We start from the raw sequence: 15,477 nt of genomic DNA, 5'->3' as shown, positions 1-15,477 counted from the left end.
GTTTGTTTCCCAGAGTCCATAGTCTCTCTTGGTTCATTCCCCCTTCTGTTTACCCCCCTTCATTCTTCCCTTCCTTCTCCTACTGATCTTCCTGCTATTTCTTATGTTGAGTATATGAGTGAAGCCATATGATAACTGTCTTTCTCTGCTTGACTTATTTCACTTAGCATAATCTCCTCCAGTCCTGTCCATGTTGCTGCAAATGTTGTGTAATCGTTCTTTCTGATGGCTGAGTAATATTCCATTGTATATATGGACCACATCTTCGTAATCCAGTCATCCGTTGAAGGGCATCTCTGCTCTTTCCACAATTTAGCTATTGTGGACAATGCTGCTATGAACATTGGGGTGTATATGGCCCTTCTCTTCTCTACGTCTGTATCTTTGGGGTAAATACCCGGTAGTGCAATTGCTGGATCATAGGGTAGCTCAATTTTTAACTTTTTGAGGGACCTCCACACTGATTTCCAAAGTGGCTGTACCAACTTGCATTCCCACCAATAGTGTAAGAGGGATCCCTTTTCTCCACATCCTCTCCAACATTTGTTGTTTCCTGCCTTGTCAATTTTTGCCGTTCTAACTGGCGTAAGGTGGTATCTCAATGTGGTTTTGATTTGAATTTCCTTGATGGCTAATGATTTTGAACATTTTTTCATGTGTCTGTTAGCCATTTGTATGTCTCCATTGGAAAAGTGTCTGTTCATATCTTCTGCCCATTTTTTGATTTGTTTATTTGTTTCTCGTGTATTGAGTTTGAGAAGTTCTTTGTAGAACTTGGATACCAGTCTTTTATATGTAGTGTCTTTTGCAAATATCTTCTCCCATTCCGTGGGCTGCCTCTTAGTTTTTTTGACTGTTTCCTTGGCTGTGCTTTTTATCTTGATGAAGTCCCACAAATTAATTTTTTCTTGTGTTTCTTTTGCCTTTGGAGATGTGTCATGAAAAAAGTTGCTGTGGCCGATGTCAAAGAGGTTGCTGCCTATGTTCTCCTCTAGGATTTTGATGGATTCCTTTCTCACATCAAGGTCTTTCATCCATTTGGAGTTTATCTTTGTGTATGATGTGAGAGAGTGGTCAAGTTTCATTCTTTTGTATGTGGCTGTCCAATTTCCCCAGCACCATTTATTGAAGAGACTGTCTTTTTTCCACTGGATGTTTTTTCCTGTTTTGTCAAAGATTAGTTGCCCAAAGAGCCGACGGTCTATTTCTGGGTTCTCTATTCTGTTCCATTGGTCTATATGTCTGTTTTTGTGCCAGTACCATGCTTTCTTTGTGATCACATCTTTGTAGTATAGCTTGAAATCAGGCAACGTGATGCCCTCAGCTTTGTTTTTCCTTTTCAACAACTCCTTGGCGATTCGGGGCCTTTTCTGATTCCACACAAATTTAAGGGCTATTTGTTCCAGTTCTTTGAAAAATGTCATTGGTATTTTGATCGGGATGGCATTGAAAGTGTATATTGCTCTGGGTAGCATGGACATTTTAACTATGTTTATTCTTCCGAATCATGAGTTTAAAACCAATATTGAAAGGTATTTATCAAATGTTTCTAGCTGTCAGCAAGATAGTTACTTTGTTACGAGCCAGAGTGCCCTAGCTGGAGGTATAATCTCGGTTGTTTTGTTTCTGGCTTTTGTTTGTTTTTAATCGCAGAAAAAAAGTGGAAGTTACTTATGGTTGTGCTGTTCCTGGTTAAGCCTACCTCCACTCAGCCCCGGACAATACGACGCGCACCCAGAAGTGCCCACACCTCCCCGTACTTCCTAATTGGTATCAAATGAGCAGATCTGAAATTTTCTGTCTTTTTAGTTTAAAAAAATTAGAGAAAGGATGGTAGGTAGGAATTGATAAATATCTTTCTATTACCTGTCCACGCCGAAACTTGACTTTGTTATTTTGGGATTGATGAAGCCTTCGGTTCCCTGAATCTCCTCTGATGCCAATGAGGTTGATAAGCACGTTAGACTCTGTCTCTGCACCTGGCTTCCTGCCCGTGTACGTGTAGATCTCATAAATGACCACTGAAATGTCAGAAATCCGATATTATCTTTCTCATTTTTATTTTCTCTCTGAATGTATTAGATACCCAGAAAAACAATCAGAATGTTGCCTAATCTAGCTAACATGAGTTTCTCCATGGTGGTTGGTCCCAGCTCTTTTCCTAATGCAGACCCCATTCAAACAGACTCTCGGCTATCCCATGTTTACCTCATTCATAAGACTCAACTATTCCCCAAACTACAATTTCAAAATAATTATTGTTAGCAATTATGCACTTTCATTAACCACTATACTTTCATAGTTATTATGAAAAGTTGTATTTAAAAAAAACCTCTCCTCTCTCTTCATTAGATGAAAGTGGCAACTTTCCCCCCAAAGTTTGGCTGTTCTAATCGCAGCTGGTCATTCATGCTGCTACTTCTCAGAGATCACTACGCCAATAATGGGGATTTTTAATAGCATTCTTGAGAGAGGAGAAAAATACAAAGATCTTAGAGAGATACAAATATAAGTTTTTTAAAAAGAGACCAGGGAGGTACCAGCAAATTATAATCTACCATATCTGACCTTAGAATTAAGGCAATTTTTGAGACACTGGTCAAAGTCACTAATTAGAAATGAGATTGCTCTTGCTGGTACAACTAATATGAATAATATCTTGGACACAATGAGTACTTTTTATTCCAAGTCCTAGAATGCTTTTTAACTCATTCTCTGTGCAATTGAACAGTTGCATTTATAGAAATTCACATTAACATTTTCCCAAGAACTCAGACATGAAAATCCAACAACTAAGAAAACAAGGTAAGTGAGAAACATTGCCTGTTTCCATCGTGCCTGACCTTTAAAAAGACAAATGTGGTATACTGGGAAATGGTGTAAGCAGAGAAAATAAATCAGTCTCTTTGAGCAGTCTTACATATTCTAAAATACCCCAGAGTGAAACCCAGCTGAGCTTAAGCAGAAAATTAGAACACTTCTCATGAATTTAGGACAACCAAAGAAATCTTTTAAACTTCCTGTAAAGAAGATCTGGTCTTACAACATGGGTAATTGCCTGAACTGAATTAAGCCAAAACTTATGTTAGAATTCTTCATGAAAACAAGTATGTGGACAGGCATGATTGGAGGTGTCAATAGTGATGACTTGCTTCTGTTTACTGAGAATTTTTTCGTTGTTTCAGAGGAAGAGTGAACTTGTTTACAACTTTAAAAACAAATGAAGACATTTAAAATATTAAAACACATCTAAAGTAAATATATTAATTCTTAAAGGTCTAAAAAAGGACATATCAAAAATTATTTAGGACAGAGATCATATACTTAGGGCATAAAGAACAACACTCCATGCTCCCTCAGTCACTGTACACAATGTACAACCAATGTACCCATTGTCCCATGATCAAATCATGCACCTTGCCTGCTACCTACACACAACTTAAATATTTCTCTACATTGTATTCCCAGAAGCTGTTATAAATTAAGTTTAGTGCACAAGCACAAAAAAAAAAAAAATCACTTGCCATCTAAAATTCAAGGAGAATTAAATGTACCGTGTATTTAGAACAAAGTGGGTATCATAGTTGAGCACTAAATTTTATTCTCAAACCACATCAAAAAATTACATAGTTTGAATTGGAAATTGAAAGAATACATATAATCCCACCCAGAGAAACAGACATTTGGCTGAAATCTTTAACATTGACTCAACTTCAATTGTACAGTATTACATAATTCACTAAGAATTTGCTATAGTTCTTCAACAAAAGCATGTAGGCTTTTTTAATGCTAAATTCATAACAACAGATTCTAAGTCCAAACTTTTTCATGATCCGTAAGGCAATACAAAATTCTTCCTTTAATATAAAGGGAGACTTTAAAGAATGCCTAGTTAACATGTTGTATAGATGCACCCTAAAATATTATGTGTTTTAAACAAGTCTTGGCAAGTGAAGATCTCAGAATTCTTTGTTCAGTCTCTCTCCTTGGGCATGAAAGTCAGGTCTCGATGTTGTTGATTCAAAGGCAGAGCATATGTTCTAGCTAAATGACCTGCATTGTTGTAAAAATGTAGAAGGCTAACAAATTATCTCTAAGAGAGGGAACACCCACACACAGGGAGGTGAAATCCTGAGGGAGGGCAACAGAAAGTAAAAAATGTGAGTTAGAAGAAAATTTATTTTTACCTCAAATACTTGAAAAATTCAAGGCTGGGTTTCTAGACATGGGTATTATACAGAATGGAAGAGATCATTTTACTCGAACATATTCAAAGACAAGTATTACTAATCAATCATACTGGCCACAAATAACTATTCTTAGAGCACCAGATTTTAAGTAGTTACTAATATACATCTCTCACCATGAATTAGCTAAAAGTATTGAAAGAGTTAACTTGTTGCTTTAGGTTATCCATAAATATTAGACATTTTGTCCCCAATTTTTTAATGTTCTTTTTACCATAGTTGATGCTAAATTTTTCTTTTGGACAATTAGGAGACTCAGCTGCCGTGAGCCTTACTCACGCTGACGAAGTCTGCCATAAGCACCCAATAATAACATTGCTTGTCTGCCTGTCATCCAATTCAGTTCATAGCCAAACTATATATTTTCACCATTGGGGGGAAGGGCATTTATTTCACTTGTGTTCTCAATGTCATCACCTTCAACTCTCTCATCCTTATATTTACCGATTCTTATAGTCATTTCAAAACTTTTCCCATCTTTCAAGGAATGCGTAGCACACATATCGCTATCAAAGCTCAGCATTCTTTGGGCCGACAAACTTGTAGCCTACATAGTAAGATTTAACATCACCTCACGAGTGACACAAAAACCTCTCAAATTTTCACCTGCAGGTTGTTTTTTTTTTTCCCCTCAGACATCATCTTAGGCCAGAATCTGTGCCAAGCATTTGTTAATGATGATTTATCAGCATCAACTCCAAGCATTAACATCTCCATAAATAGTATCCTTAAGATTTCCGTTCAAGAAATCTTGGATTTTTTTAGTCTCTGCTTACTACAGCAAGTATAGAGTTAAAAATATATATATTTGTCCTTCATAAGGGGGTGAAAAAATTCCTCAAATGTGATTTTTCACTGGAAGTTTAGGAGAGGGAAAATAAAGCCATGGTAGGACCTGTGTTTCCTTTGGCAGAAGAGGGAGGAGGTGATACCTAAAGAGGAAGTAGAATGAGATGCCTCAGAGATAGCCACACCGAGGGTCCTCTTCACAGTTGAAGGTGACATCCAGGAACTGAGGGTGACATGGAGTAGGGATGGGAGAAAATGAGAATTCTGAATAGACCAATTTTTGACCAAAAGAAACTAAGCTTTATATTGGAAGTGACTGAGCTTATTTTGAGTTACAATGATTAAGATTTCCATCATCCATGGAAATAGGGGCTTGGATTATTTTTACATCAGGTTTGTAGAGATATTATTTACATGTGGCAAAATTCACTCTTTTAAGTTATACAATGTGATGAATTTTGGGAAATGTTTACAAGTCCTGTAACTACCACCACCATCAAGATAGAGAATATTTCTATCACCCCAAAAAGTTTCTTTACAAAGGGTGTGATTTTAATCAGCTATGGAGCATGAAAAAAGTTATATTTTTGTACCCCTCAAAGTTGTGATTGTGAAGATTCAAATCCATGACATGATGATAAAAACAATGCAGAAGGAGTAACCTGGAGGATATCCAGAAAAATTGTCTCAAACCTATACCTGCCTGATTTTTGAATGAACATGTAAAGGAATTGAATCCAATTCACTGTTTACAAAATATATTTAGTACAGTCCTGTAATTTTAATCTGAATTCCATTCAAAGGATCACCCCTTAATATTTTATCATGCCAAGAAGTTTTTCTTTCCCTTGGTAGCCCATTTCTTGATTACCCAAGGTACCATATAATCAAAGTGTATGGTGATGAGGCAGCCTTTTCACAAAGCTACTGAAATGGAATGTTTTAAATATTTAGGCACCAGAAGTTTATTTACAGGGGCACCTGGGTGGCTCAGTCAATTAAGCATCTGCCTTCGGCTCAGGTCATGATCCCAGGGTCCTGAGATCGAGCCCTACATCAGGCTCTCTGCTCATGAGGAGCCTACTTCTCCCTCTCCCTCTGCCTGCTGCTCCCCCTGCTTGTGCTCCCTCTCTCTCTGCCAAATAAATAAATAAAATCTTAAAAAAAAAAAGAAGTTTCTTTGCAGAACTAAATGGAGTCCATAGGGTCATGGGGGGCCAGTGTATTGTTCAGGAAGAAAGGACCACCCCTAACCAACTGAACTGAAGAAGTACTGATGAATGACCAAATAAAGTCATCCCCAGAAGTAAATACAGGAAGAAGCAGGCTGCTGCCTTTTCCCACAGTCTGCCATTCATTAGTATTAGAATGTCATAATAAAATAGTTGAACCAGGACATTTTCCTCCTACATTAAAACAGATACTGCCAGAGAAATCACCTAAAGGGAAGCAATCTTTTCAATTTAGGATGATTTTGAATAAATCATGAAAGAATATTGGGTGATTCTGCTATGAAAGTCACCTGAGATCATCAATGCTCTATCAAGCAGTTGGCTGCATTCACAGATTTGTCTGTGGTCCAAACCATGTCTGCCCTTGCGCCGAACACAACCCCCCAGGAGTGCACGTACCTGTGTACTGGGCATCTTCATCTCCCCTCCTAAACCTCATGGGCTGTGAGTGCAGGGCTCACATTTTGTTCAGTTTTGAACCCCCACCTCCCAGTACATGTAAATGTTTACTGAACAGTACTGAATAAATGAATGCTTATTAATCCACCCTTCTATCAAAAAGTGCTGTGTACTGATCTCTGCTGATTGTCCCCCAAACCGCTCAAGTATGAATCATCTAGAATGTGCCATGGCTGCTCTGCACCCAGAACTGTGCTTTAAACCAAGGCTACATTCCCAGGCCCTTTTGCTCCCAACTTTGCTCTCATTCCCCAGTTTCTTTCAGGGTCCACTTGTTTCTGGCCCTTTGGCTTTGTCTCCTTGATCTGTGATCTTGGTGTGTAGGAGTGAGTGGACGGGAGACTTTGGCCTCCCAGACTCTCACCCTGGAGGGTCTGAGGAGTACCAGCAGTCCCAGGAAGTGACTGCAGAAAGGAAAGGGGGCAGGGAACTGGCTTTGTCAAGCCCTCCCTCCCAGACTCGTGCTAGAAGCTCCTCCTAAGTGAGCTCATTTGAAATGTTGCCTCAACTCCCTTGTGTGGTATGGCCCAGTGATGTTATTCTCTTTTGATCCAAACCATCCAGGAATTCTCAATATGCTGCCAAAAAAATTCCCCATCTATCAAATAAATAATAGAGTCATACAAAAATATTATTCTTCCAGCTGTATCCCCAAAGTTGCCTACTTCCATTGTTTCATTGGGTGGTGAAATTTTGGGACTTACCCTAGAGAGACATGCTTCTGTGCAAATATGTGTAGATGGACATACACACACACACACACACACACACACACACGCACACACACACACTCCATGTCTTGAGTTGAGCATAAATACAAGACTACTTCAGTGAAACTCACGGGACCTTAAATCTTAAGTAGGGTCCTTACTGGAAGACTGTACACCCCAGCCCTTCTAAATATATAGTTCTCCAATTTAGAGACAGTGGCATCAAATGGTCTCTGGAGCAGCTGGTCTCCCAAATCTCTCCAACTAGCCCATGGCCCTGGGGCCATGATCTCTCAGTGCCCTTTTCTCCATCCTGGGAGACAAACTCTCAAAACATCTCAGGTCTATCAACTTGGATTTTATAAACAAATAATCATGGAGTCTAAGGAAAAAAGTTTAGAAGGCCATGAACCTCGCATTTGTGCCCCCATCTCTGTCAAAGTGCACACAGTATTTTTAGGGAATGTAAGTTGCATGTGTGTGTGTGTTTCTGAAGAATTTCCTAATCAGAAAAACGAAATGTAATTATCTACATTTGGGGGAACTTCCTGGTGCCATGTTGTTAGTCATCATGCTCAAATGTTCCTAGGTAGTGCTAAATGACTTTGCCCTGCCAGGGCCTTCTGCATTCCTCCCCATGCGAGGCAGCTCCTACCTGCACAAGGCACCTGTGGTGCTGGTGAGCACGGAGGGCTGCCTGTACCACCTCAGGGAGGAGGAGCATTGGCTCTGGCACCTGTAGAGTTCTCCAGGCAGCACAGCTGAACTTCCCCAAGACAAACCCCTTGGCTGAAGCTTTAATTTGATTTAATTAATGGACCGTTTAGTGCTTTCTCTCAGGTCACCAAGAATTAAGCTTTCTCAGCACTCATCGTGGTGTGCTCATGTTGATACAAACTGCCCAGAGAAATCTGATCTCAGAAACAGATGGCAAATGAGATTCCATGTTAAACACGTGCAGACACTTCAGTCTGCACTGAAGGTTTGTGGCCCGAGACCACTGTACATTGGCGGTTTAGGACTGAATCTTCATGTGCCCCTTGTTTGAAAATATTTATCTTATTGCTGAAAAAGAAATACCTCTGAGCTGTAGAGAGAAGTGCCAGGGTGGGAAGGGAGTAGAATTTCTTCGTGTTTTATCGAGGGTCTCCAGGAAGGCCTCGCTGAGAAGGTCCCTGGGACCAGAAACCTGACTGAAGGTGAAGGAGTTGGCCATGCAGAGGCCTGGGGGAGGCACAGGCCCACCGACAGAATATAGGGCTGAAGGGACAGCTTGCCTGGCCCCATCAAGGAACACTGACAATGGAGTCTGGGTGAGCAGGCTTTGTCGGAATAATGATAACTTTGGCTTTTAGTATGTTGGGAAACCTTGGAGGGTCATAAGCAAAGGAGTGACATATCTGATCGATATTTTAAGAAGGTCATTCTGGCTGTGGGGTTGAGAGTAATAGCCTGTCCTAATCCCAAATTGTTCTTTGTGTTTGCCATCCCATCATGATACCAGCTAAATGGTATGAAGGAAGCAGGAGGGAAAGACAAGTTGAAGGGAGAAAACAAAGAAATTAATTTAGTGTGAATTGAGTTCCTCTTCTGTGACAAATACCATATTCATACTCTCCTGATGAAAACCCAATGGGTGACCCCATTTCTACTTTCCCTTGGAATGGTCGCAATTGATGCTCATTGTTCTCATGCACTAACAGAGCCTTTTTTCTCTCTCAGAAATGTCCTGGTTTGAATGATGAATTATATGGCAATCACTCTAATCATAGGTATTATATGTTCCATTTCACAGACAGACTGACTGAGACCGAGAAAACTTGTGTAACTTGCCCCAGTTCACAAAGCCTGTGATTGAGGCCAAGGTTTGGAAGTCAGGCTCTGCTTCTCTAAGTGTCAGATGTCTCACCAATGAAAGTGTCTCTGTCTCTAGAGCCCACATTTTCCCTTAGAGCATGGGTATTGTGGTAAAGGCTAAAGCATTACAGAAAGTTGGCTTGTTTTTTCAAACTTAGCTCAGCCATCCAAAACTTGCTGTAGGTTATCCACAAGTGCTCAGAAAGACACTTATTTTCTCACTAATTAAAATCTGATAAATACAAATATTTTAAAGCAGTTGCATTTCTATTATGATGGTACTTTCTTACATTCCCTGAGAGTTATTTCTTGTTTGGAAGTGAACCATGCTTCCTCAGGCTTACCAAACCCTAGTATCAAACATTTCTTTGGCCACAGTTGTGGCCCCAAACCTCTCCTCCCATTATCATGGGTCTCCCCTGAAGAAAGCCTGGAGCTAGAACCTGTGAAGAGGCCACTGTTAGCTGAGTAGGCATTCTTATCAGTCCTGGGCATGCCTAGCAGGCCATTAACTAAAGATCGTTAAGGACAATCAAGCAATGATGATCAGCTCCTCTTGGTGCCTCTTCCCACAAACATGGCAGATGGTGAGCAAATTGGAGGAAGGTGTGGAAACCATGCATGTGAACAGGCTCAGTTTGGCAGTGCTGCTCTCCAAGAGAAGATTGTTCTGATCCCTCCAGCAATCCAGCTCAGCCCCCAAAGAGTGACGATTTATAGACTAATAGTCTAAAAAAAAAAAAAAAACCTTTTCTTTTGAAAACATTCCAGTAATCTTTTGAAAAGAAGAGCCAAAGTCACAAAATTAATTGGCTCAGAGTGTAAGTGCCAACTGCAAGGAAAAGCACTCTTTTTGTGCTACTAAATTAAAAAAATATATAACCCTCAAGTGTCCCTAGGACTCTATCCAGCCTGACAAACCTAAGTATTAATAGCTTCATTTTAAAAAGAAGTTCCTCTACAATCATTCTTTGTGCTCTTCCCTGGGCCAGCTTCAGAATATTTTGACAGATGAACAGACAATCCCAAAATATTGAAGGTCAACCCCTTCTCAGTCTTCCTTTCAAACCCAAACCAGAGAAGCATCAATTCAGTGGTTTGATTCTGCTGTGGCTTTCCTTGATGTCACAAGAATAGTAAATGAACCTCTTGGCACCAAGAATGACTTTCCAAAAGCAATACTCAGCATGCCTGGACTGCTTCTTGCTCACCAGTAGGTTTTGATCCCTAGTTAAATCTGAGCATTGAGGTGTCATTGTCTTCTTGTTTTCTTATTTAATTGATTTTCCCCTAAATGAGCAAATAATCAAACTGAGAAAGGGGCAGCTAGATGGATTTGTCAGAACTGGAAAAAAATGACTAGATCAGATTAACTCTAGGAATCATGTATTACATTATATTATTTTGGAGGAGAAAATGTTGTAGAAATGGCTCATGCGCTTCAGCGAAGAAATTAGCCCTTTAAACGGGAAATGCTAATGGATAAAGTTTCATTAGCTAGTTTGGGAAAAGGATGAACAGAATGATGCAGGGGAGACATGCTGAGTCTTTATTGCTGCTCAAGTTAAATGAACCCAAAATCAATAGTTCATTTAAAGCACAATGGAGTTTCTTTTGTATCTTGGATTTTTTTAAAAAACCCATACAATTGCTTTCCACTTTTTTTTTTACATGTAACAAACTGTGCAAATGTCAAAGAGGAAGCAATTGGAAGAAATGCAAAATAATTGTCAAATAGAGTTTAAATAAAGTTCGTTTTTTTAAATGCAGCTTTTTATTTTTTTAATAATTTTGTTTTGTTATATTAGTCACCATACAGTACCTCCCGTTTTTGATGCAGTGTTCCATGATTCATTATTTGCATATAACACCCAGTGCACCATGCAATATGTGCCCTCNAGGACTGGAGATTATGCTAAGTGAAATAAGTCAAGCAGAGAAAGACAATTATCATATGGTTTCACTCATCTATGGAACATAAGAAATAGGAAGATCGGTAGGAGAAGGAAGGGAGAAGGAAGGGTAAAATGCAGCTTTTTAAAACTATAAATTGAGATATAACTAATATAGCAGGTCAATATGATTTCTTCTGTCTCTTATTGGTACCATGGATTTCAAAATCCTTCTATACATTATTTTGGGTGGGGGGAGAGGCAGGGTGAGGGGCAGAGGGAGAGGGAGAGAGAGAACCTTGAGCTGGCTCCACACCCAGCATCGACATGGGGCTCAATCTCACAAGATCATGAGATCATGACCTGAGCCAAAAATCAAGACGTGGATGCTTAATGGACTGAGCCACCCAGGTGCCCCTATACGTCGTTTTTAAAAGCAGAATGGATTCTTGACAGATGTTAGCAACAGGGTGACTAGTAGGATTCTAAATCTTTTCCCCAACTGCTGGATATCAGCTCTAATTTTTCCTCATATATACTCTGTATTTCTAACATTCCTAAATCAGTTTCTAACATTCCTACATCAGTTTAAAATGATTTATGCAACAGAACATGCTGAGTTTTTTAAAAAATTTATTTTTCAATTTATTTAAAGTAAGGGAAAAAAAAAACAGTTCCCCATTTCTTCTATCCCCATCTCTACCTCTTGCAACCACCAATATGTTCTCTGTATCTATGAGCTTGGGTTTTTTTGTTTGTTTTTTGTTTTTAGATTCCACATACAAAAGAGATCATACAGTATTTGCCTTTCTCTGTCTGACTTATGTCACTTGCCAAAATGCCCTCGAGGTCCATCCATGTTGTCACAACTGGTAAGATTTCATTCTTTTCTATGGCTCAATAATACTTCATTTATATATGTGTATCTATATATATATATATACACACACATATACATACACATATACATATATACATATACATCTATACATATACAAAATACCAAAATTGTACATATTATACCAAATAATTCTATAAGTATATAAACATAATTATATTTATATAGCAAAATTGTATATACTATGGCATAGTATGCACTAGTACATATAATTATATGCCATATATATAGTATAATATATATAACTTTGGTATATATAATTATAATATATATAATTATTTGGTATATATATTATAATTATATTTATATTAAATATATATAAAAGCAAAAATTTCTTTATCTATTCATCCATGGAGGGTCACTTAGGTTGTTACCCTATCTTGGCTATTGTAAATAATGCTGCAATAAACTTGGGGGTCCTTATATCTTTCCAAATTAGTGTTTTCATTTTCTCTGGATGAATACCCAGAAGTGAAATAGCTGGATCATATGGTAGTTCTATTTTTAATTTTTTGAGGAACTTCCATACTGTTTCCACAGTGCCTGCACCAATTTACATTCTCACCAACACTGGGAATGCACAAGGGCTCCCTTTTCTCCACATCCTCACCAACACTTGTTATGTCTTGCCTTTTTGATCATATCCATTCTAACAGATGTGAGGTGGTATCTCATTGGTTTTGATTTGCATTTCCCTGATGATTATGATTTGAGCATCTTTTCATGTACTGGTTGGCCATATGACTGTCTTTTTTTTGGCGTATAGTTGACACACAATGTACATTAGTTTCAGGTGTACAATGGGTAATGATTTGACAAGGTTATACATATGTTATGCTCATCACAAGTGTAGCTACTATCAGTTCCATACATTACTTCTTTAGGAAGTATCTATTTGGATCTGCCCATTTTTTAATTGGATTGTTTTTTCCTATTAAATTGTATGAGTTCTTTATATATTTTAGATTACTAGCCCTTCGTCAAATATATGATTTGCAATTATTTTCACCCATTCAGTAAGTTGCTTTTTCATTTTGTTGCTGGTTTCCTTTTTTGTGTAGAAGCTTTTTAATTTGATGTAATCTCACTTGTTTTTGTTGTTTTTGCTTTCAATGTCAGATTAAAAAAGAAATCATGAAGATCTATGATAAGGAGCTTACCTCCTACATTTTCTTCTAGGAATTTTATGGTTTTAAGTCTTTTTTTAAAGATTTTATTTATTTACTTGTCAGAGAGAGAGCACAAGCAGGGGAAGCTGCAGGCAGAGAGAGAAGCAGGCTCCCCACTGAGCAGGGTGTCTGATGTGGGACTCAGTCCCAGGACCCTGGGATCATGACCTGAGCTGAAGGCAGACACTTAACCAACTGAGCCACCCAGGCGTTCCTACGGTTTTTATTCTTATGTTCAAGTATTTAATCCGTTTTGAGTTAATTTTTGTGTATGGTGTTAGATAGTGGTCCAGTTTTGTTCTTTTACATGTAGCTGTCCAGTTTTCCCAGCACCATTTATTGAAGAGATTGTCCTNTCCCTACTGTATATTCTTGGCTCCTCTGTCATAAATTCATTGACCACATATATGTGGGTTTACTTCTGGGCTCTCTATTTTGTTCCATTGATCTATGGGTCTTTTTTAATGCTAATACCAGACTGTTTTGATTGTTTCGTAATATAGTTTGAAATCAGGGAGTGAAATACCTCCAGCTTTGTTCTTCTTCCTCAAGAAAGCTTTGGCACTGGAATATCTTTCCATTTATTAGTGTCTTCAATTTCTTTCATTAATGTCTAATAGGTTTCCATATGCAGGTTTTTCTGTCCCTTGGTTAAATTTATTCCTATGTATTTTATTCTTTTCAATGCAATTGTAAATAGGATTGCTTTCTTAATTTCTCTTTCTGATAGTTTGTGATTAGTGTAAAAAAAATGCAACAGGTTTTTTGTGTGTTGACTTCGTATCCTGCAACTTTACCTAAGTCATTTATTAGTCTTAATAGTTTTCTGATGGAGTTTTAGGATTTCCTATATATAATATGTCAGCTGCAAACAGTAACAGTTTTGCTTCTTCCTTTCCAATTTGTATGCCTTTTATTTCTTTTTCTTGCCTAATTGCTCTGGCTAGAGCTTCCAGTACTATGTTGAATAAAAATGGTGGGAGTGGGCATCCTTGTCTTATTCCTGATCTTTTAACTTTTCAACCCTGAGCATGTTAGCTGTGAGTTTGTCATTCATGCCTTTATTATGTTGAAGTACATTCCCTCTATACCCACTTTTCTGAGTTTTTATCATAAATGGCTGCTGAATTTTGTCAAATGCTTTTCCTGCATTTATTGAGATGATCATATGATTTTTATCCTTCATTTTGTTAAAGTGGCATCTCATATTAACTGATTTGTAGGTGTTGAACCATCCGTGCACCCCTGAAATAAATCTCCACTTGATCATGGTGTATGATTCTTTTAATGTATTGTTGAATTTAGTCTGCTAATATGTTGTTGAGGATTTCTGCATCTATGTTCATCACAGGTACTGACATGTAATTCTCAATTTCTTAGGACCCTTTTATCTTTTCCATTTCATTCTGACATTCCTGGATACTACTGTCATCCTCGCATGACTATAGGGCAACTAAAACTGTTAGGGTCTAGAGATTTATGTATTAAATGAGATTTTCCATGAGGAAATGCTTTCATAAACTGTGAAAATATATACAAATATAAAGAATTAGTATTAAATATTTCTCCTTTCATTAAGCTGCTATTATCCTAAATCTTGTTTTTTTCTATATCTGAATTAATCTACAAGTATTTCTACAGCACACAGCCCATGTGTCCTGTGCTGTGCATCAATCTAATAGGGATTGAGAATACGTAAAACAGGCCCCTGTTGGAGAGAGGCTAATCAATGTGAATTTGGTATAGAAAGACCAGACTCTCCATGTAGTCTTAAAGGAAATAGGCTGAAGTGGAGGGGCAAGGGTGGTGACTTCTGATGGAGTTGTGGTGGGTTCAAAGCATCAGTGAGCTCCGGAGTGAAGACTTGTAACAAAGTTGAAGAGAAGAAACTGATGACAAGGCAGAAAGCGGGGAGTCATTGCAGCTAAAATAAGAACTGAAACCACAAAACTAAATAATTTCTGGGGAATGGAAGCCCTTTCTGAGTCATCTTTCTATTCCCTGGTTCTCTGTACTCCCGGCAGACACTTGGCACCTAATACCTGTTTGTATACATGTGTTTTCCTTTACTTGTGTGAAATGGCTAAGTAGACCATGGATGGTTATTAGACATGATGAGGTGGTGAATCATCAAATGGAACACTGGGGCTCAAGGCAAGGAAGAGGACATGGCTGAAGATGAAGTATTACACCTCTCTGTAGAGTTAACAGCAGAAGTTAGAGA

At 38.3% G+C, this 15,477-nt stretch overlaps 1 protein-coding gene across 1 annotated transcript in view; it reads right to left on the bottom strand.

Moving 5' to 3' along the window:
* Window positions 1-15,477, bottom strand: part of RP1 (RP1 axonemal microtubule associated) — a 297,701-nt gene that overhangs the window by 20,136 nt on the left and 262,088 nt on the right. Inside the window, exon 26 of the mRNA XM_040626106.1 lies at window positions 1,867-2,021. Coding sequence (XP_040482040.1) covers window positions 1,867-2,021 — 155 coding nt within the window. The remainder of the gene's footprint in view (window positions 1-1,866; window positions 2,022-15,477) is intronic.

The sequence above is a fragment of the Ursus maritimus genome, unplaced genomic scaffold (genome assembly GCF_017311325.1).
Source record: "Ursus maritimus isolate PB19 unplaced genomic scaffold, ASM1731132v1 scaffold_9, whole genome shotgun sequence".
NCBI lineage: Eukaryota > Metazoa > Chordata > Mammalia > Carnivora > Ursidae > Ursus > Ursus maritimus.
Note: the sequence above shows the minus strand (reverse complement) of the source record. Positions and strands in the feature narration are given on the sequence as shown.